The sequence below is a fragment of the Solanum stenotomum genome, chromosome 10 (assembly GCF_019186545.1).
Source record: "Solanum stenotomum isolate F172 chromosome 10, ASM1918654v1, whole genome shotgun sequence".
In the NCBI taxonomy this organism is placed as follows: Eukaryota; Viridiplantae; Streptophyta; class Magnoliopsida; order Solanales; family Solanaceae; genus Solanum; species Solanum stenotomum.
In genome coordinates, this window is record NC_064291.1 from 8,132,316 (window position 1) to 8,155,697 (window position 23,382).

The 23,382-nt window shown below is 35.3% G+C and overlaps 3 protein-coding genes and 1 pseudogene across 4 annotated transcripts in view; 1 reads left to right on the top strand and 3 right to left on the bottom strand.

Annotated features, from left to right (window-relative positions):
* Positions 1–12,534: 12,534 nt before the first annotated feature.
* LOC125878199 (guanosine nucleotide diphosphate dissociation inhibitor 2-like) overlaps positions 12,535–23,382 on the top strand; it is a 225,755-nt gene continuing 214,907 nt past the window's right edge. Inside the window, exon 1 of the mRNA XM_049559396.1 lies at positions 12,535–12,544. The gene's annotated coding sequence lies outside the window, so the exon portion shown is untranslated. The remainder of the gene's footprint in view (positions 12,545–23,382) is intronic.
* On the bottom strand, positions 14,815–17,098 carry LOC125842710 (uncharacterized; annotated as a pseudogene).
* LOC125878193 (F-box protein At5g03100-like) overlaps positions 20,124–23,382 on the bottom strand; it is a 28,625-nt gene continuing 25,366 nt past the window's right edge. Inside the window, exons 4-5 of one of the 2 annotated variants that reach the window (XR_007447734.1) lie at positions 20,955–21,560; positions 20,124–20,536 (exon numbers count right to left, since the gene is read on the bottom strand). The gene's annotated coding sequence lies outside the window, so the exon portion shown is untranslated. The remainder of the gene's footprint in view (positions 20,537–20,954; positions 21,561–23,382) is intronic. The other variant, XR_007447735.1, reaches the window with a different exon arrangement.
* LOC125878197 (F-box protein At5g03100-like) overlaps positions 21,751–23,382 on the bottom strand; it is a 3,587-nt gene continuing 1,955 nt past the window's right edge. Inside the window, exons 2-3 of the mRNA XM_049559394.1 lie at positions 22,439–22,609; positions 21,751–22,154 (exon numbers count right to left, since the gene is read on the bottom strand). Coding sequence (XP_049415351.1) covers positions 21,903–22,154; positions 22,439–22,609 — 423 coding nt within the window. The 3' untranslated portion in view covers positions 21,751–21,902. The remainder of the gene's footprint in view (positions 22,155–22,438; positions 22,610–23,382) is intronic.

Here is a 23,382-nt window from a genome sequence, read left to right on the forward strand (position 1 = left end):
AAAAAGAGAAGGAAAGTCAAGAAGTGTGAGAAATCCCCATTTGAGTAATGGTTTTGAAACAGATGGAACCTCTCCATGTAAAAAAAAAAAGAAAAGAGAAGAGAAAAGGAAAAAGAAGAAAGAAAGAAAGAAATTAAAAAGTTGTGAAATAAAATAATGGAAATTGCAAAAGAAATGGGATATTCGGTAGTTCATATGAAGTTGAATAATGGGGTGGATTATGAGCATGATTGAAATGTTACAGAAAAAGAGGAAAGTGATGTTCAGACCATACTTTATGAAGGTAGAAGCCACTAAGCCTAAATGACCATACCTTGACACTCAGCCCCGTTACAAGCCTTGAAAAGACCTTTGTGATCTTGAGTGAGCTGAAACGAATGTTAATTGGAAAATAAGAGCAAACCTATGGGTGAAGTCATGCATGTGTTCATATTTGAGAGTGTGAAAGTTGTTTGTGATTTCGAAACTCTAAATTGTTGAAGAAATTTTGTGTGAACATGGAATCATCTTTGTTGTGACGGCATTTGAATACCTTTGTTGAGCTTGAACTTGCATTTGAAACAAGTATTGTGAACTTGAGCATCTTTGATGATAGTGAGTCACAATTTGAATCTTTGAGTGCACAACTGATCATTGCATGAGTAATTTGAACCTTGTTGTGTGCATTCATGTTGAGTCTAATGCAACACTATTTGAGACATCTTTTTTGAAATGTTGATCTTGAGTTTTACATGAGGACAAACAAAAGTTTAAGTTGGGAGTGTTGATGAGTCCGAGATTTAGACTCATTTGGGTCTTTGTTTATATATATTTAGTGTCCTCAAATGCCTATTTTGTGCCGTAAACTGATGTTAAAGCCTTGATTTTCAGGTATATGGATTGAGGAGCAAAGTAAGGACACTAACAAGCAAAAATAAACAAAACAAACTGAAGAAGTGGAGAAAGGCAAGCCTGATGATCACCAAGACCACTCGGCGAGTCGCCAAGTGTAGCTTCAGTCCGCCTAAAGTTCCAGTGTGCCAGCCCCAAGGGACGAAACCAAGTCGGCGACAAGAAAGGGGCAATCGGTGAATCACCGATTAGTTCCGCAATGACAACTTTGATCGCCCAAAATTACAGAACTTGAGGATGTTGAGAGCCAATGCAAAAAGGCGATAGAAGAAAGCAAAAGGGCGGTTCACCGAACCACTCGGCGAACCCGACTTACCTCGCCTAATGGCCCCTTCATGGCTAATATTTGGCAACTATAAATTGAATTTTGAACTATAAGTTTAGGAGTTCTTTTTTCCAGATTTTAGCTTGCTACCATTTTAAAATAGTTTCCTTGTAGACTTGAAGGCTTTTTGAGACTAAATTTGGAGATTTTGCAAGTGGGTTACGAATTCTATGTAAATTGAAGCATTGTAAAGGCTTAATTACTCTTACCTAGTTGATGGCTAATCAATTTGGTATCTGTTTTTACCTTTTTATGATGTTTGGCTAAAACCCCAATTCTTGGGTGTGATCATGTGATTATGGGTTGAATTAGTTTATGAGTATTGTTAATTACTAGTTTAAATGCTATATTGAAGTGGGTTTAATCATTATTTGTGGTTTAATTTATGAATTGTAGTTGCAAATGCAGTTTTGTGTTCTTAGCTTGCTCGAGAGAGAGGTTTTAGAACCAAGGGTATTGATTAATGGTTTGTAGGTGTTGGGTTGAGCTGGGTTCAACTCGAGAGAGTGAATCCTAAACCCAATCCTATCCATCTAAATTGAGAGAGTGCATGAATTAAGGCGTGTGTTGTTCTTCATTGCTATACTTATTGATGTTCGAAAGAAATCACCTGATTCGGGATAGTTGTTCGAGAGAAAGCTATCTCTCTTATAGTATAGCCTACCTACTAATTTTTAGTTGTTTACTAGTAGTTTTAATTACCCATATATCGAATTTTGCCTATAATCGATCACATCCCGAGAATTCCTCTCCCTATTGTTATTTTATCGTTGTTTGACTGCATTGTAGTTGATATTGCAACCTAAAACCCCCCATCTAACATTCGTGTCAACCCTTTTAATTTATTTCATGTCTTTTTCGATAATGTCTATTCTTATAGCTAGCTATATCATATTTGTACTTCTTAATTGAATTTGAACACGTGTCGCTCCCTGTGGGTTCGACCCAAACTCAATTGTTGGGTTTTATATTGTTTAACGATCGTTTGAACTTAGAATTGGATGAAGTGTGTTTGAAACGTTATTCATCACTTATGACATGAACATTGCATGTTTGAATTTTGTTCCTATCCTTTTTATTTAAGATTTTAATCTTCAAAATCAATTGGCATAGCACGCTTTAAATGTAGCCTAGACTCATTTACATTAAAGTTTATCCTACTAGGACATCAACTCGGCCTGGAGTTTTGCAGGTGGATTATAAGATTTATTAATCATTGGAAGGCTAGTAAATATAATTGACAGTTGATTTGTAATAATAGGCAAAATAAATCATCTCTTTAACCTTTTGCTTACACTGACTATTCTTTTATCTTTTTTTTAGCTGAATTTTCTAGCTATCGACCATTTTATTTATTCAATAAAGAAACCCAAGAGTCATTACAAGGCCATGGCCCAGATCTACAATCCAAAACAAAATTCGGCATAGTATAAAAGATCAAGCCCAAAAATAAAATATGCCCCTTATCTCTAAGGTCATCATCACTTTTTGGAAAGTGATTTGACAAAATCCCTTCTCCTCCATTGCCTGAGTAAGCTCATCGGAAAGATTGTCTTTTCTTCCATCAGTTGAGTGTCCTCCATGTATGTTCAAGATCGAAAGCTTCCTCTCTGCTCTTTTGTGTTGTAACTTCATTGGTACATGTATCAAACTCTTCTTCCTTACTTCATTTCTCTATATTTCTATACTTAGCTCTTTTCCTTTCTTCAGGTATTCATGGTATATCCCCAAATGACTGATGAAGGAATGGGTAACTAGTGAAGCTCATTTGTAGGCGAAATCTCTGGTGTCCTTTAGTTGAGTACTCATCTTCTAGATCTGTAAAATATCTCTTCTCCCCCTCGTCCTTTAATTAGTATTTGCTTGTTAGGATAGTATTTGGCTTTGTGTAAATCAGTTGCATTTCTTTAACAACATTGCAACCAACTGTATTATGTTCTTATTACTTTTATTCTCTTGATTAGCTATTTTGGTGTATGCAAGCCTTCTGATACTGTGTTGCATCTTGTTTAGCATCTATTATCTAATGCCTCGTGTATTCTCCTTTTGCTTTAATTTATGTATCATTATGGGTGATTCTGCGAGTTTTTATCATATAGTTTGCAAGTTGTGATTTGTTTAAAATGAGGTTCTTCCTTCCCACCAGAAGGAGCTTTTGCCAATCGTGATACTCATGATCTGTTTGTGAGTCAATGACAATATTAGCCAAGGAATTAGTCAAACAATTACCTTCTTTGATGATATGGATAATTGTTGCTCTAGTATTCTAAAGTAGCTCTCTTATTTTCTCCACCTTATCTATTATTTCTCAAGGTATCCTCCAAGTCTTCAGAATAATCTTTTTGAGACTCAGTGAATCCGTCTAAATTATAACATTCTGCAACCTTCTCCTCAGACACTGATCAAGAGCTGAAAGAATTGCAATTGTTTTGACTCTTCACCATCTGTCTCGCCACTTCCAATGTCATGTTCACCATGCTCTCTGTAACACTTAAAAAAAAGACTTGTAAGGAAGGTTTTAAGAACGGTGGAAAGGTCTAAGGAAGGGTTCAAGGACGGTGGAAGAGTCCACAATCAGTGAACTCATTCTTGTGAAAAATATTCTAAGGCCAGGGTTTAAGGAAGGGTTCAAGAAAGGTGGAAGAGTCCACGGTCAGTGATCCCATCCTTGAACCCAAGCCTTCTGAAAAATATTCTGAGGCAATGGTCTAAGGAAGGGTTCAAGGACGGTGGAAGAGTCCACGGTCAATGAACCTATCCTTGAACCCAAGCCTTGTGAAAAATATTCTAAGGCAAGGGTCTAAGGAAGGGTTCAAGGATGGTGGAAGAGTCCACTGTCAGTGAACCCATCCTTCAACCCAAGCCTTGTGAAAAATATTCTAAGACAAGGGTCTACGGAAGGGTTCAAGGACGGTAGAAGAGTCCACAGTCAATGAACTCATCCTTGAACCCAAGCCTTGTGAAAATTATTCTAAGACAATGATTCACAGACAGGTTCACGACCAGTAGAAGCGTCCACAGACGGTAGACCCGTCCATGGAGATTGACTTAGAAAAATAAAACTCGTCAGTTATTTTTTCAAGGTTATATGGGTCTTTTTCCATGCATCTAACACCTTAACTAGGTCATTTTTATCCTAATCCTAAACCCTATATAAGTCTTTTAAGCCTAAAATTTAACCATTCTAAAATCACTTTTTGAATTTCCCCAAATCCCTCCAAGTTCTTCCCTAAAAAATTTCTCTCTCTAAACGCTTGAAGAAAAAGACTAGGATTTCAAGATCAAGTCTCCAAATTCACCATTAATTGTGGGCTTTGAACTCTAAGGTATGATAGTCTTCATCCGTGGAGCCTTTCCTCCATGGAGTTCTCAAATTCTCCAATTTACAAAGTTAGGATTCTCCAATTGAGTTAGGGTTTTCTTCCATGTCATGGGTTCCTTTAAATATTGATTTATTTGATTGTTTCATGATCTATCAAGCATGAATTGAGCTAATTACATAATTTTATGATGAATTCCCATGAATCCATGATTAACCCATGTTTTCTAAATATTGATGATTGAAAATGAATTTTGAACTATGAAAGGTAAATTATGAATATTTAGAAAGTAAAAGCATATATGTTTTTGTGGTTAATTGTTGTGAAAGGAATGCTCACATAACTACCTCATGCATGAATGTGAAAGGTTTTCTAACATAAAGGATTCTAAGGTTGAAAGATCTTCTCACCTAAAATGAATCAAAGATAAGGAGTTGTTCTAATGAAACCTAGCTTGGATTGATTACTTAATTGTACCTTTGCATGGATTACATATGACTTATATTGGATTGGCAAGGTGACGTGCCCTTCCATGGATAATAAGAACAAGTTAAGAAAATGACTATTCCGTGGGACTTACGCTTAGCACCGAGAGGATATTGAGATGGTAGCTCTCCCGTTAGTAGAGGTCGGGTTTCTAGAAGCAATATCATTATCCCATACCTTATGTGCCCCTATAGGATGATTGTCTTAGATATATATTAATTAGCTAGTGGATCCACATAAGTTAGAAGTTCATGGTCTTACCTTGGCAATTAGGACACCCATTTTTGGTGTGGGGTAGACACCGGATTCCGTGTTGATAGCTCACATGGTCTTATATGTCGGTTAAAGGTAAATCTCCCACAATAATAATGAACTAAGGTTACTTCAAGAAGTATCTCACATTTGTTCAAAGAACTTTAACGATGTTAGCTTGCATTGACCATGTTTTATGACTCATGTTTTCTAACCCTTTTTATATCATGTTTTAGCTTGGTCATTGCATGTCATAAAATGTCCCCTTTTTAAGCATGTTATCAAATGTTATATGTATGGCTATCATACTTGGTACATATTTAGTACTAACACATACTCTTGCCTTCATTTCTCCAAATGTAGGATCCGGTAGTCAGGGTTCCCAATTTCGTGGCTAGGAGTTGATTTGAGAGATTTTAAGCTTTGGTGAGTCCTTATGCTTCGAGGAAGGATTTTCATTGTTTTTAGTTTTTCCTTCTTACTTTCAGTTTTGGACATGATGTATGGGCTAGAACCAAATTTCATTCTTATGTACTAGATGGCTAATGATACAAGTGTTTAGACTTCCGCTTTACTTTTATAAAACTTTTGGACTTGAAATGTACTTCTTTATCTCCTGCCATTCTATTTCTTATGTTATGAATGCTAAGTGGATTGTATGAGGCATCTCGGGGTCCTATACGCCATGTTACGCCTAGGGGTACCTTGGGTCGTGACACTCTCATAGCTAATGTCACTGCCATGTTTGAGGGCATTCCTTCTTTTCCATAGACTCCACGTGATGATAGCTGGCATGACTTTATAAATGTTGTTGTAGATGCATCCCATCTATGTTAATTCCTATAAAATTAGCAAAAAACCTCCATAGTTAGTAGATATGGGGACTGTTAGGAATAAATGAGTTATTGGCTCCTCGTCTTTCCTATCACAACACCAACATCTGGAAACTATATTGATTTTCATCTTTTTAAGGTTGTCATCTGTTGTAGAAGTTGATCTTAAAAGGTAGCCTTTTAATCTAGATTAAATCATAGTCTCTTCTTTGATCTTGTTTACCTCTCATCAAGTCTCAAGCTGACTTCACTGTGAATCTCCCATGTGAATGTGTCATCCACCATGCTATATCATTACCATGCTGGAAATTAAGTGGTAAAATATTCTCCATGATGTAATCTGCCAATTCCGTTGACAAATTTTGTAGTAACTTCTATCTATTCCACCCCTTTTCTGTGCTAAAATATTTAACCTCCAACTCCTCTTCCCTTGCCGCACCCTCTATGTGATACAATTCTCCTTATTTAGTCCAATTGTCAAACCAGAAGATAGAGTTTCTAGCCTTAACCTGCCACCAGATTTCATGTTCTAATTCTTTCCTGATTGTTGTCATTTTCCTCCATACATGTGATATGTCATATCCCTGAGCAAAAATAGGGTGGTGCTTCTTGTAGTATTTGTTTCACATATAGGAAGCCTATGTTGTGTTTGTAAAAGTTCTAAAGTTTCACCAGAGCTTAGCAAAAAGCGCCTTTGAGACATCATGTAGTGATGTCAACCCCAAGCCCCCTTCATTTTTTGGATAACACATTTTATCCCAGGCCACCCTGTGCTTGTTTTTAGCCCCTGCAGTATTAGCCCAAAAGAATTTTACAAAAATTCTATGCATCTGATTAATGACACAAGCCGATGGGTTCAAAGTTGATAGAACATAAATTGACATAGACAGTAGCATAGGGGATATTAACACATATTTGTTCCTAAAAGAGAGTAGTCTGTTGTGCCAAAGAATAATTCTCTTCATCACCTTTTTAATCAATGCCTCAAACTGGGATCTATTCTTCCTCCCATAGAAATTGGGGTACCCCAGATAAGTGAAAGGAAGTGAAAGGAACATTGTTTAATACCTGTAATTCTTGTTATTTGCCTGCAAGCTCCAATTGGTACCTTTTCATGCAAATAGAATAGACTCTTGTCAAGATTAATCATCTTTCAAGACACCATTTCATATCCCCTTATCACCTTTATCATTTTTTTCATTGAATTAGGATGTCCTGAACAAAACAATATAGTATCATCTGACAAATGGTTAATCACTGGGCTCAATTTTGGTAATTCAAATCCCTTAAAATCCTGATCCTTGAAAAGTTGATTGACCTTTCTAGCCAAAACCTCTGCTGCTATGATAAAGGGGGTTGGTGAGAGTGGATGTCTTTGCTTCAATCCTCTAGTTGACTGAAAAAACCAAATGTTTGTCCATTCATGATCACTGAGTACCAATTGTTAGACACCGACCTTACCACCTTGTTTAATATTCTCTCTGAGAAGCCAAAACTTCTTAGCACCTTAGAGAGGAAGATTCATGATACTCTATCATATTGCTTAGCCATGTCTAACTTCACTGTTACATTTTGAAGCTTATTTCTTCTATTGATGCCTCTAATTATGTCTTGAGCAAAAAGGACATCTTCAGTGATAATTCTCCTTTTCACAAATCCTGCTTAATTCTGTGAGATTATTTCAGGAAGCACTGCCACCAATCTATCATGTAACATCCTTGATATAATCATATTAGTGAAAGTGCTTAAGCTGAGAGGTCTCAGATCCCCAAAGTTACCAACCACTTTTTTTTTTGGGATTAGTATTAGAATAATATGAGTAATAACTCTTGGAAGTTTTTATCCACAAAAAAAAACTCTTACCATGTTATTGATATCCACCTTTACAATGTCCCAATAAAAATGGAAAAAATGCCTAGAGAATCCATTTGGACCACTAGAACTATCTCCATTCATGGCAAGAACAACCTCTTCGATCTCCTCCTCTATTGGTATTCTTCTCATCTATTCATTTAGTTCATCTGATATCACTCTAGGTATGATAACTAGCATTGAAAAATTAGGGGGATTATTATTTTCCATAAATTGCTCCTGGAAAATATTTATTGCCTCTTCTCCAATATTCTGAGTTGAAATAATTACATCTCTCTGCCTAGTCTTTATTTCTGAGATCTGCAACTTTCTCCTCTTACCCTTGACATATGCATGGAAAAACTTTGTTTCTATTCCCATTCTAGAGGCTTCTAACCTAATAAAATATATGAGAGATGTGACTAACAACTTGACTTGATATTGTGTTCGCATAAAGTACTTAACGGGTACAAGCAAATCATATGAGAAAACTTGATGCTATTTGTTGGAAATGAAAAAACCAAATTATATTATTTGCAAAATATAATATGGAGGTTGAAGTAAAAAAATTAAGTTTCAACTAGTGAAAAAGTGAATTGGTTTTACTATATCAAGTACTTTATTTTGAGAAATCAATTTTCTAGTTTTGATTAATTGTGATTGCACCAAATAATGGCAGAGTAAAAAATCGTTATTAAAGTGGCAAATTCAGACTCATGAGGCTAAAATACAATATTGGGAGATCATATTGATCACTAGCATACCATCAATATTAATTGTGTTAAAACTTGTGATAATCTTGCAGATTCATAAACTAAGGTCTTAGCAACATATTGGATCTGAAGCACATTGAGGGGGATACAATTAAAGCTCATAAATTTATGAGTCATGTATGAGGAAAACCAACTTGGAGACTAGAGATCCTATAACCAGGTTCAATGGGTAGAACAAATCACATGATGACTTGTTGTGAAATTCCCTAATATTAATTTTATTCAATCCCTATGATAGAAGTGCATTTATCCTATTATAACATCTTGAAAAACTAGTAGGTGAAAGTAAGGCCTTACGAGTGAGTTGTTGAGTTTGATGTGGGGTTTTATGTTGTAAAATGATTTCCCGAGCTTAGGTTAAAGGGTTTAGGGGTTAAACGTCAAGGTACGACCCCCCAAGGACCAACCAACGTCCTTGAGGGGGACCCTAAAGTCTAACCCCAAGAACACAAAGTCTGCCAAAAAAGTTAGGACCTACGGATGAGACCTATTAGGCGTATGTCCATCCACGCTCCATAGCTCCAACTCGTGGGTCAAGACATGGAAAAGTGAGCTGCAAACCCCTCACCCACGACCTGCAGGACGGGGCGTGAGTGGACCCACGGTCCGTGGGTCACATCTGCACCTTTCTATCCAATCTCGGCCAAGACTTGGTTATTTTAGGAAATTCCAAATTAATTAGTTAATGAATGGGGACGGTTTATATTGTTTTATTTCACTTATTTAAGACATTTTAAACAATTAACCACCCCATTACACTTCATAATTTCCAAGATCCCCAAAACATAACCCAACCCTCTTCCAATATTTCTCTCTCTAGAACCTCTATTGAAGAAGAAGAAGAAGAAGAAGAGGAGGTCAAGGTCTAGGGCTCAAGAACTCAAATTTTCCACTCAATTTTGTGAGGAATCTTCATAAGGTATGGTAGCTTTTCATCTATGGGTAGCCTTCTCCCATTGAGTCACTTCAAAACTTGATTTCAAAGCTTCCAATTCTCCAAAAGCTAGGGTTTCAATCTAAGTCATGGGTTCTCTTTCAAAATGTTTTCAATGGATGATTTATGATGAATTATGATTGAATTGATGAAATTATTGTTGGTTTATGATGAATTCCCCCAGGAACCCATGAAATCCCTAATTTTCCCAATTTGGATCTTAAGTGTGGGTATTGTTGTTTATTGGCTCAATTGAGTAAATAATGATTGGTTATGATGTAATTACATGATTTTAGTATGATTATACATGTATCCTTGATTAACCTAAGATTCTAGGGTGAAATTGGTATGGTCTAGTGTTATGCCATGAAAGAGACAAATTGAGGGTTTAGATGTGACCTTCTAAGATTGATGAACTTCTTTATGAATTGTCTTAGACTAGATGACCTAAATATGAATTTTTTATAAGTAAAGCTTGTAGACATGAATGAATTAGGTTAGGGTTTATATGATGGATCATGGTTGAGTAGTATTGAGATTGAGTTTACTTGATGTTATATGACTATAATTGGTTAAGAATGAAACATGTGGTTAGTTTACCTTGAGAGTTAGGTTTACATGATGACCATGTGAGGTATTGCTTGAGAGTAATGCTTGTAGTATGAAGATGGCTTCTAAGGCTTAAATGGTAAAAGCTAAAATGAATGAGCTATGAATGCTGAGGCTTTAAGAAGGAAGCTATTATGCATGTTGAAATGTATATGGTATTATTGTGGAAGGACTTTACCCACATGACCTACAGTATGAGTACATGAGCTTATGCATGCAATGAATGAACTACTTGGATTATGGTAATATCCATGTCTAATATAATGAATGTTAGATATGTTGATTTGATGTGATCTATGATCCTTGTATGCAAGATATGAGAATTATGCATGGTTGTGATATTATGTACATGCTTTATGAACACTTTAAGAGTGAAGTGTCTATGATGATAATGTTGTGGTGTCAATAAAAGGACAATCACACACACACTCCATGTATGAGTATGATTATGATGTATCTATGGTGTTACTTGAAAGGTTATTTCTCATATGCACCTTTACACATTACTATGCATGAAATGTACATGATCATGATAATCTTCTTGTGTTGATTGAAAGTCTATTCTCATGAAAACACATGATTATAATATAACAGTTTTCCTCACATATTGAAGATTCTAGGTTGAAAGTTAGTTTTCACCTAATTGAATTCATTATGAAGATTCTAGGTTGAAAGTCAGTTCTCACCTAATAGAATCTAATTTAAAGACATGGGTTGTGAAAGTACATTCTCACGCATGATCTATGAGCTATTTTATGAGTTGTGTTGGATGGAGAGTCTAGATACTCCTCCATGCATGTAAATCCAATTCAAGACTAAACATATAATTTTGGGAAATAATGCTTAGCACCGAGTGAATATGGAAAATGAGGTAGAGGTCATCCCGTCAATACAATAGGCCGGGTTCTCTAAAGATAATCTCATGAGATGGAAGCTCCCCCGTCAATGCAATAGGTTTGGGGTTTCTAGAAGCAATCTCCCTATCCCATCACTATGTGCCCGCATAGGTCTTTAGCTAGTGGATCCACCTAAAAACTAATACATTTAATTCTACCTTAGGCAAGTAGGACATCTTTTTTTGGTGTGAAACATGACACCGGATTCCATGTAGCTCACATGGTCTATGTCGATTAAGACTATTTTTCCTCCATGAACAAGAATAAGAACAAGAACATGAGTTATGTACTATGGTTCCTCATGAGGTTCTACTTAGTATGAATGGGGTTATGAGACTTGATTCATGCATTGCACAAGTAGACTTTGAGAGTGTGTGTGGTATGTTTCTCTTATGACATGATGATTATGAGTTAATGTATGCTTTATGTGAACTATGAACATGAACTATACTTATGACTTCTTAATGGGCCTTACTTAGTGTGAGTGGGGTATGAGACTTCACTTATACATTGCACAAGTAGACTTTGAAAGGGGTTAGGGTGTGGTTTCCTTATGCTATGAAGATATATGAATTTATGCATGTATGGTATGGAGTGTTGCTAATAGTGACTTTCCTTGTTATAAGCTATGAATATGAATGTTTTCTTGTCTGTGACTATTGACTCTGGATGAGATCAAAACATGATAAGTATGAGCATAGTGGCCTAAAAGTGATACTTAGTGTAGATAGGGTATGAGATTCTATCTATACATTGCACAAGTATAACCTAGGGTTACTTATGTGATGGTTCTATTATGATGAAAGGAATTTGGTATTTAACTATGCGTGTGAACTATGTCTTGTGAAGATTGGGATATGCCTTATGTTTATGTTGGAGACTATGCTTGTCATTATGATGATATCATTTATGCTATGATGAATTGTGCATGAGTTGTCTTATGAGCTACATTCTCCAACTATTTCAAAGATGATGTTCAAAATTGGCATATAGCATGATTTCAACTAAAATGTCCCTTTTTGCATGTTTTAAGGATTTTTATGCATGGCTTCCATACTTAGTACATTTTTGTGCTAACCCATATTTCTACATTTTTCTACAAAGTGTAGGGTTTGGTGATATCGGCTTCCACCCTCATGGCTAGGACCATAGTAGATCAAGAAAAGAAGATTGGTGAGTCTTTATAGTATTCGAGGGCTTGACCAGTATGTCCTTTAAGTCTTTCTTTATGTTTTAGACTTTTGTAAGGGTTGTGTCCCTAAGATTGTATTCAAGTGTTATATTTGGTTTGAGACATAGTGTTGTAGACTCCCATTTAGTTTTTATAAGAGACTTCAATTGTAAAGAAAAGTTTTAAATTTCCGCATTTTTTCCTATGTTCTTATGTTATGATATGTTATGAGGGTTTTCGGAGTCTTGTACACCGTGTCACATCTAGGGGGTAGCGTTGGGTCGTGACACCTATAATGATTTGTGGAGGTTGAGTCTTTGAACTCTTAATTAAATTTTGTATCTCATATGAATAGGGTGTCAAATTATAAGAGCACCCTTGACAGATTTCACCTATGTGAATGTAAAAGTAGGTCGCTTTCTATGAGAATGGGCTAATTCTAAAACACACTCATGAAAATTTAAATAGCACAAGGTTGTGATGTGCTAACTATGAAAGTTTATGTCAACACCTTGATTATTGTATGTAAGTAGTGATGCTTTATTTCCCTTAAGCAGTCATAGTTCAAGTCTAAGACCACTACAGACTCCAGAGTAAAATTTAATATTTTACTAAGTGAAGGTTCAATGCAGGCACACCTTCATTATGCATAATAGTCTACCTTCAACTAAATTGTAAAGTACCCTTTTATCTAAATATTAAAATGAGTGGAGGATTGTTAGTGTGAAAATTTTAATATTATTTTATTATTAAATTGTCTCATACTTTAATTAGGTTTAATAGCATATTCTGCCTTAGTCTATCAAATGTTACATGAACACTAGGGGAGTATTTGCTTCACAGAACGTGGTAATGGTCCTCTATAGCATTACTTCCCTATTGAAACCTTATTAGTCTGTAACACATTATTTCACTTTTTATTCTATTATTATACCTTATTACTCATGTAACTTTTAGGCCATTTATTTATCCAATTTACAACTCTATTATCTTCCTTTGCCGAAGATTTTCTCACCTATAAATAGTGTGGTCTTACTTTGTGTGGAGTACAACAAGATATATACAACTGAAATAATGTAAGAAAAGATGATAAGTTTATATTGTGCGTATATTGAGTTTGGTGTAGTGAAAAAGAGAGTTGAGAGAAAGAAAAATATTCTAAGTCTTCAACTAATTCACTATACAAAAGAGAGTAATTATGTGTTGAAGGAATGTGTTCTTTTGGTGGAACTTTGAACTCTTCAACTAATTCAAAGTTGGTTGAGTTGTATAACGTTGTTGGGTTGTTGTATCTTGCAGGAAACAAGTCAAGAGATATACTGTTGGATTGGTGTAGATTATGCCACAATAAACTTGAATCTCCTTAAAGAGAGCGAGTATCTGCGCCCCAACCTGAATTTTGTTTTATTCATTTTAATCATTTTATTTTCAAGTGTAATTTAATATATTTTTGGTATATCACACCAACATTAATATAACAAATTTACGGAAATAAATATACATTTTTTCAAATTATAAGAGTGAGATAGAGAAAAATAAAAGTGGAAACCATAGCTTGAGCTAATTTTAAGTAGTCAAATGACAGAATGACCATTTTCAATAATTTGATGATAAACGGTCCATTTTTGGTTAATACAGAGATCAAACAGACATTCTGTCTAAATTTTTTTGAATGAGTTCAGGGGTAATAAGACCTTAGTTTAGTTAAGATGTGTCTTTGGGATTTCGGTCATAGTATAGGGGTACTTGTACCTTATCCCCAAATTATACAAACAAGGTCGCTCATAGCAACTTAAACTATAGTTACAACCTGTAAATATGCAAATTGTAGCTAAGAAGCCTAATTAAGTTCATTATAGTGACTATTTGAGAAATTTCCTCTAGAGATTATGGTGACTTTGACGGCCCACATAGTGTTTATACTTTCCTAAATGCATGGTGACCTCTATGACCCAAACAGACTTGTGTGCTACCTGTTTATTAAGTTTCTACGTGTAGCAATGCAACTTGAGCTTCTTAATTCCAACTTAGAAGAAACATATCCACAAGGATCTGAAATAGCTGTCTCAAGAGAATAAAGAGATATTGATAGACTTTAATACTGAAGAAAGTAGGGACTATTCCTACCTTGTTGATATTTTAGATGAGGTGAACTTGTGTGGCATGAGCTTAACAATACTTGACTATAATATCTGGATTCTGGAATTCTTCTGACTGTCCAGTCAATTCACTACATAAAAAATGATCTTAATCGGCATCTAATTAACGACAATAGTTCAATTGTCGTTAAATATGAATTTTTAGTAGCAATTAACACTCTTTGTATATGTCCCTAAAGCCTTTAGCAACAATGGATCTAATAACACTTAACTAATGCAGGTAAACACTTTAGCACTCTTTTATCATACACATGCAACATACTTATTTATCTTTTGGGAGATCAAGTGGGTAAAATGATTTGTTTTTGCATAGATTGATAGTCTCACATATAGTAACATGACAGTTCAAATAGCCAATCTCAATAAATATAGATATATTACAATAGACTTCTCAGTTCACAAAAAAGCTTTTCCTTCAAAGCACAAAACTATTTCTTTCCTTCTGTAATCCCCCATCATACACGATGTGCCAAGGTTCCACTGCTTAGCTTTCTTTACAAAATTAGTTTGATTTGTTGCAATTGGTTAAAACGATAGGGGTCAAAGGTTATTAATGAGAAAAGACAACTGAAATGTGCGGAGATGATCTTGTAAGTCTTAGGAACTCCTGTGTCATTTCAGCATGATCTGGAAACGCATCACCTAAGAATGATGCAGCAATGACAAACTTTTCTAGCACGATCGCATGTTTGAGCAAATATTTTACCAATGGCAGCACAAACTTATTTTCACTTAGTAGCCCCTAAGGTTATCGAACTTGACAGTCTTCAGATGTGGAAATGAGCCGTTAAAACTATGTGTCTCAAACCTTCGGATTTGTTTATCCTCGTTTGTGTACCTTAACAGCAGGTCCTGTAGGAAAGAAACCGCCATGTTAACCAGTTACTCTCCTTAGATGAAAACCGGAAGCCAAAGAGTTGATTGTGGATAGAATAAAAAGGTCATGAATTTTTAAATTGAAGGAACATCTAAAGTGCTTAGCAAATGTTACATACAATGTAGTACATGCAAACAACAACAAAAATGGTTCAAAGCTTCATCAAATCTGATCATATACCCCCCTCGCATGAAGGTGAGAACAATCATTTGTGAAGCGTCTTTTTCCAACAACTTCCAAAAGTTCACTCAGAAATCATTTTGATAGCGACAATCACCTATGGTGTCTTGAACATTGTATTAGAAACATTTGGGTGGAAGACCGCCCTTATTTTATTGTGAATGCTCTCAAGGGAGTTACAAAAACTTTTTGATCCTTATGTCAGCTCACATGTTATTTGTTTCACCTTTTTCTCCTTTTTAGTTCTTGTGAAAACAGCGTACAATGGGACAAATCTCCACAAGTCAGAAGATATTGTTGTGAAGCTCCTTTTTTTGTGAAGTAATTGGTTTAATCATAGAAGGCATCAAGAAGAGGCAGAGATACACAAATAGAGAGTAAGGCTACATTGTAGCTGCAAAAAGCAAAAGTGAGACCTTGTTTAACTACATTACTTTTGGAGATTATTAAGTACTTAAACTAGTTATGTCTCAAATTGCAAATGGGAGTCCTCCTCCTATTAGGGGCTTATCTTTTTTTAACACGTAAGGAAGTCACGTCCCCCCTTTTCGTAATACAAATAAAGGTCTAAAAGAAACTTACTCTTGATGCATCCTCAAACCAATCAATGACCAATGTCTCAAGATCCAATGAGCTCTGTAGAAAGCTGCAAATTCCAGGGAAGTCCAACTGGTCGTCGGCTAATTTAAGGACCAACCAATTCCGGGCTTGATGGTGGAGACTGCCACCCTTTCAACTCCAGAATGGACAGGCACTTGTAAACCAAAAAGATAGAGTAGAATATGTCAAAGCATGGAAATATGACATATTTGCTAAATGAGATGCAAACCGTTGAATAATTCATAAAAAATAGCTTGGACTATACGACTGTGATTTTCCACATCAAATCATAGTTGGTTTGAAAATCCAAAGACGGACCCTTAAACACTTGGAAAACCCCATAAACACGACTTAAAAGTAAGATCAATGTAAATCAAACCAAATTTTACACATTGTTCTATCAATTGCAAACTCTTTACTCTTGAGTACTTAGCAACTTAGTTATCAAATTATCCCAAGTAGTGACGATATTAATGTTACTATAGTGATGATTCAATAGCAAATAAAAAAAATCATGACTTTTGGATAGTGAAGAGTATGAATAAACCTCGATGCACCAGCTACTCAGTTCAAGACACTCGACATGGGCAACACCATGAAGAAGTTCCTTCAAACAGCTAAACTCCTTCTCTAAGTTGCTTTCCTCATCCTTAAAATCAAAATGTAAACGAAGGATAGCATAAACAAGTGAAGAAACATTTCTCTGCATGATGCGTATCTGACTACACAATCCCAGAATTTCCAAATGTTTAATATGCGGGGCTATTATTTCAAGCCAAATATCATGATTCTTATCGTAGTACTCTTCTATCATCAATACTATCATCTTCACAGATCTAATTTCCAGACGTTGTATGCCTGAAACTTTTTGTAATTCCAAGCGTTCCAAGTTAGGGCCAACCAGATAATACCTTTTCCATAGCACCATCCGTCAATTCCATGGAGTATAGATAACCTTGGTAATGACAAATTGAAATGGAGTAATTGCGGTTTACCCACAGTGATATCCTCAAAACCTGTGCACAAAACTATTAAAAATCCCTTTTCTAAATTTTTAGGATTTAAAAGAGAGTATAAAATTGAAAAAGAAAGAGAAAATGTCTTAAATAAGAAGCAAAATTGATGCATATATATTATCGACGTCTAACAAATTATGCATATATAGTAACGACGTTTAATCTTATATCTTATATTACAAATTCCAATGAGAAATTAGGTGATATGCTATTCGACGTCCCAAAATGTGAGAAGTGGAACAATCATCACGCCACAAGAAGACAAGTTTTCCAAGAATACACTAAGCATATATCAAACAGTTGACACAATACACCTCCAAACGACCAGGTATTATAATTGCTATTGACTACACATCTAAATTTGAGAACATGTATTAAAGTTGCAATTCCACAGAAGTATCTCTGATTTCATCGATTCTAAATAGAGTTGAATTATGAAACTTTAATATTGCATTTCAAATTCTTCCAAAGCTGGACAAAACAAAATAAGAACATCATTTTATCTATCAATCTTACACCAACTATTGGTGAAATGTCAATACCTCACTCGAGGATAGCAAATCAGTCAATTGTCTATTTTTTTAATCATTTCCTCCATTAAATCGGGCTCACAAGTTCAATTGGACCAACCACACAAGCTCTTTAGCCCTCAGAATATAAGATTGTTTCAAACATTAGCATTCAACTATACTATTGGGAGCTGATTAACACCACATTCTTTCGCTACTTTCCTAATTTGCTGCACCACCATACTTTGCAGCATTTTCATAGGGATTGTGCTTAGATCCCAAGGACATTTATCAGGTGGAACCTGAAGTAGAAACAACGTTTTGCAGTACAGAACATAAATCCTGATAACCTTGGAGTCTGACTTGTTTCAGAAAGAGGTTTTGCTATGGGAATTTCACCAGAATTCATATCAAGAGTTTTTACTCTAGAAATCTCATATACTCTGATATCAAGAGTAATCCAGGTTAGAACATTCCTTGGTGACTGGCACCCGCTAACACTACCCCCTAGACATGACTGGCACCCGCTAACACTACCCCCTAGACATGACTGGCACCCACTAACACTACCTGTCGGGCGTACCTAATATCCATAGACTTACCAAATCAATTAAGCACAAAGATAAAATATGTGCAACTCCAAACTCATTAAAACAATATAATGATCCAACAAAAATTGTATATCTATTAATGAAACGAAAAGATTACTTAAATATTATATCTCTAGTCCAAATCGTACAATAAGACCATGGAGCATCTATTAGAGTTAAATGAGTTCAAATGTCAGGTATGAAAACCCCGAAGAAAGAAGTCATTTCAAATAATTTAGTATAATATACCCAAAAGTTTCATTTTGTTAATAGTTTGGTTTAAAAACCTACCTCCTTGATTTAAGTAAATTAAGGATTGATAGTTCGGTCCATATCCAGTGTGGGCTTTTGTGCATTGAGAGGATTGGGAAGGACGCGCCATTAATATACCAGATATTGTGTGCACGATATACGCGGAGTAATCAAGTGCGGAATAGATAACTGTTGAAAGCATCTACGTAGTAGTCCACCCCAAAATAAAAAATTAGTAAAACATTAAAAAGGAAAAATGAAAAAAAGGTAAAAATAAATGTCCTTAAATTATGTAAAATTCAATAGAAATGTCTTTTCAAAATAATTTAGTATAAAATATTCCTATTGTCAATACTTTAGTTTAAAGTGTTCATTCCGTTAATAGTTTGGTTCAAATACTCATCACCTTGATCCAAGTAAATTAAGAATCTATAGTTCAGTTCATATCCGATATGGGCATTAGAGTATTGAAAGGATCTTTCCCTAATATGAGAGGATCAGGAAAGATGCACCTCTAGTGTACCAATTATCATGCCCACGATATACGCTGAGTAGCCAAGTGCAAAACGAATAACTGCTTAAATCATCTAAGTAGTAAACCCACCTTAAATGAGTGCTCTCCCACTCCAAACTTAATTCCCCAGAGATTCATGTAGCACAGTCGAGACAATGACAAGTTCTTTGCCCCTACAGGAATGGAGCGATAGAAGTATTTTAGAGAATTCAAGAGAAGATCACGGTGAGACGAATCGTTTATCATTACATTGGGTGTTTATTATTATGTTGGGTGTCAAATAAAAGTGCAGTGATGTATGCATTGTAACCATAAATTTAACTCAGTTCACCGCGTTTAACACCCTTAATTGGGAACTATATTTGGGTGGTCATTGATTAAGTTTGAAATATAATTTTTGGCGAGCTTTGTAGAAAGATCCTATATTCAATTAGACTACTCATTCAATTCATATACATGATATGATTGTGTAATATACTATTTCCCTAACTATAAATATAAAAAATTACAGTTGAAAATAAAATTAAAAAAATGAATAAATAATCATTTAAGTTGAGACACGAATATCTCACTCTCTTTAAGGAGATTCAAGCTCACTGTGGCAGAATCTACACCGATCCAGCAGTAACACTCTTGACTTGTTCCCTCTAGGATACAACAACCCAACAACGTCAAACAACTCTAGATTTAGTTGAAGAGTCAAAAGCTCCACATGAGAACAACTTCCTTCAACATATAAATATTCTCTTTTGTATAATGAATATAGCTAGACCTGGAATATTTTTCTTTGTCTCAACTCTCTCTTTCACTATACTAACCTCAATATGAATTTCTCATCCTTTCTTACATTATTTCTCTTCTTACCAATACAAAGTAAGACCACACTATTTATAGGTGAGGAATTCTTTCTTACAATAAATAGGAAGATAATGGGTAGTAAATTGCGTATATGAATAGCCCAAACGTTACCTAAGTTACAGTGTATAATGAGGTAGAATAATGGGTGAAATCAGTGGTAGATCATGACAATAGTGGTTATAAGAGTTGCACCAAAATAATAGTTACATTTTTGTCAATTTATACCCACTAAGATATACACTTAATATTTTAATAGATAAATAGAGAAGAGCTAAACATCAGTTGTACAGTCTCTTGCCACAAACATAGAGGTCTTTAAACTACATGGTGACATAGTAATATGTTTTGTTTTGCTAGTGACTGGTTACTATGGTGAGTCTGCACTGGACTGAAATCGCTGAACCACTTGCAAGAGCCCAGTGGTACACAAATGATCTTCTGCTCGAAAAGATCATTCTTGTTCGAGATTAAAACAAATGATGAGGTCTCTTTGAAACAGGGATGTCTGGCCATTTTTTCAGATTGTTCTTTGACATGCATCAGGGCCATACAAAATACCGCAACGCCAACATCTTCAAACATCTCCATTCAGTAGCATCCTTCATCCATTCCGTTGGCCTTTACTCTAATTAGCTGGTACCTGTCACGAAATGAGTAAATTATTTGGATGAGTACATAACATTATGGAGTTTCAAACTATACTTCAGTTTCTCCCTTTTAACAACAGAAAGTGGAGTTGTGTCTTTCAAGAAAGGGAGTAATAGGGTTCAGTTAGGAAGACATCCGGCTCGTGTTGCACAATGGATAACAGATTTTACTTTTTGGTCCGAGTATTACTTCTTCTCAACAATGATGTTCGACTAGACACAAAGCATCAAAAGGGACATGCAACGGGCATTTCCAAATGTTTGTGGATATACAGAAACACCTAATAAATTTCCAAGAAAATTTCTTAGAGAAGCTTTGACTTCAGCTATAAAATAGTTAATGAAGAGCAAACAGATCTTCTATCAGGTGACATGCAATAAATTAGTCAGACGGATCCAAAAAGGAAATACCTGATGATGCTTGTTCCAGAGCTTTCAAGTCCAAGTAAAAGTAGCTTCTGAACCAATGATTTTACTCTGAATAATTTGGAACAGTGGTATAATTGTGAGGTTCATCCCTCTGTCCATGGGGCTGACCATGAGGTATGGGCAACGATAGCAGATAAACCATCACAAAGACATTGCACATTTGCAAGCTGAAATAAAAGATAAGAATGATCTGTTGAAGGAACAGCTGATGTAGGGAGTTCCATCTTTACAAGAACCTTAGCTCAATGTAACATAGACATATGCACACTTTTTCTAGTAAACCATCTCATATCAGTATCACAATATAGTAATCAACAGTTAGCCCATGTCTTAATTCTATAACATCTTGCCAATGCATGATTTTCTTCAAGTGGCAGGTTCTCAATTTTGCTCAAAAAAATAACACATGTCGAAAGAAGCAAGCCCATTGAGTCGTAATGAATCAAGAAATACAATTTCTGCAAAATGACATTCAACCTTAGATCAAGCTTTCTTACATGATTATCAAAGAAAAAATGCATTGTGCTTAGACATTAAAAAACTACAAACAGCTATTTTGTATTGGATACTGATAACTAGAATCCAAATCTCATCTATCCACTATAAACCAATTTCAAACCAACATTAAAAGGTTGTTATGTATGTCGCGATCACAAAAAAAGAGAACGGCATAAGATTATCAACAAGGAAAGGCAACTGAAGCTTGCGAACAGGATCTTGGAAAGCTTAGGACCTCCTGACGACATAATTCCAAAACATATCTCTCCCTNTACTGATAACTAGAATCCAAATCTCATCTATCCACTATAAACCAATTTCAAACCAACATTAAAAGGTTGTTATGTATGTCGCGATCACAAAAAAAGAGAATGGCATAAGATTATCAACAAGGAAAGGCAACTGAAGCTTGCGGACAGGATCTTGGAAAGCTTAGGACCTCCTGACGACATAATTCCAAAACACATCTCTCCCTCTGAATTCGCAAGCAATGCCAAACTTCTTTAGTGCTGTCGCATTCTTGCACAAACATTTGATCAATGGATGTACACACTTATTTTCACTTGGTTTTCCATAAAAGTTAATGAACTTGAAGGTCTTTAGATGTGGCAATGAACAGTTAAAACTATGTGTTTCAAATCTCCTCCGTCGTTCATCCTCATTTGTGTACTTTGACAGCAATTTCTGCAGGAAAAAATCCGATATATTAACCAGTTATTCTCATCTAAGTAGAAAGCAAAGGAGTTGATTGCAGACAAATTAAAAAGGTGATAAATTTTGCCAAATCCCCTTTTTGGAAGAGGATAAGCTGTCAAAAGCCCCTCTTTGTAACCTTTTATCATTGTCTATGAAACATAACAGTTTAATGATTTTTTTTTCCCTGAAGCACTAAACATATATCATCTTTCACTAATAGTTTTATATTAATTACATTAAGTAACAAAAATAAAGTTCTAAAAGAAACTTACTCTTTGTTTAGGATGGCGCCAGTCAATGACCAATGTCTCAAGACCTGATGAACTCGATAGAAAGCTGCAAATTCCAGGATAGTCGTACTGTTCTAAGGCTGAGTTAAGTTTTAAGAATCTCCAGCTTGATGGTGGAACAGGCCACCCTTTAAACTCCAGTATGGACAGGTACTTATGAACCAAATAGATAAAGCAAAATACGTCAAAAACTAGGAAATGCAACATACTTAGTAAATGACATGAAAATTGTTCAACAATTCGAAAAAACAACTTCAACTATAGGACTGTTTTGCCACAAGGCACAAGCCACATCAAAGTATTCAAGGTTGGCTTGGAAATCTACGGATTGATTTTTAAACACTTGGAGAAAACCCACAAAGGTAGGGGTAAAGTTTGCATACGCCACACCCCCTCCCTAGACCACAAGTAGAGGGATTACACTAAGGGGTCGTTTGGTAGAGTGTATAAGAATAATGCTGAATATGATGTATTAGTAATGCTTGCATTAGTTATGCTTGCATTATTTCTTATACATTGTTTGGTTTGATGTATTGGAAATAGCAAGCCTTGTATAAAGATTATTAAAAAAATATTTGTTTACAAAAATACCCCCACATTCTTTTACAAAAAAAAAATAAATAAATAAAAATAATAATAATAATACTCCCTCCGTTCCATTTTATGTGGCACAATTTCCTTTTTGGTCAGTCCCAAAAAGAATGTCACATTTCCTTATATGGTAAGTTTATAAAGGTACAATTCCTCTTTTATCCTTGTTGGTCCCACTTAATCTTAAAATAATACTCCAATACATTTATGAGGAGAGAGAAAAAAGAGTCTACTTTTTAAAGGGCAATTTGGTAAACATTTCAAAGTCTTCATTTATTTCTTAAACTCCGTGCCCGGTCAAATGTTGCCACATAAAATGGAACGGAGGGAGTAAT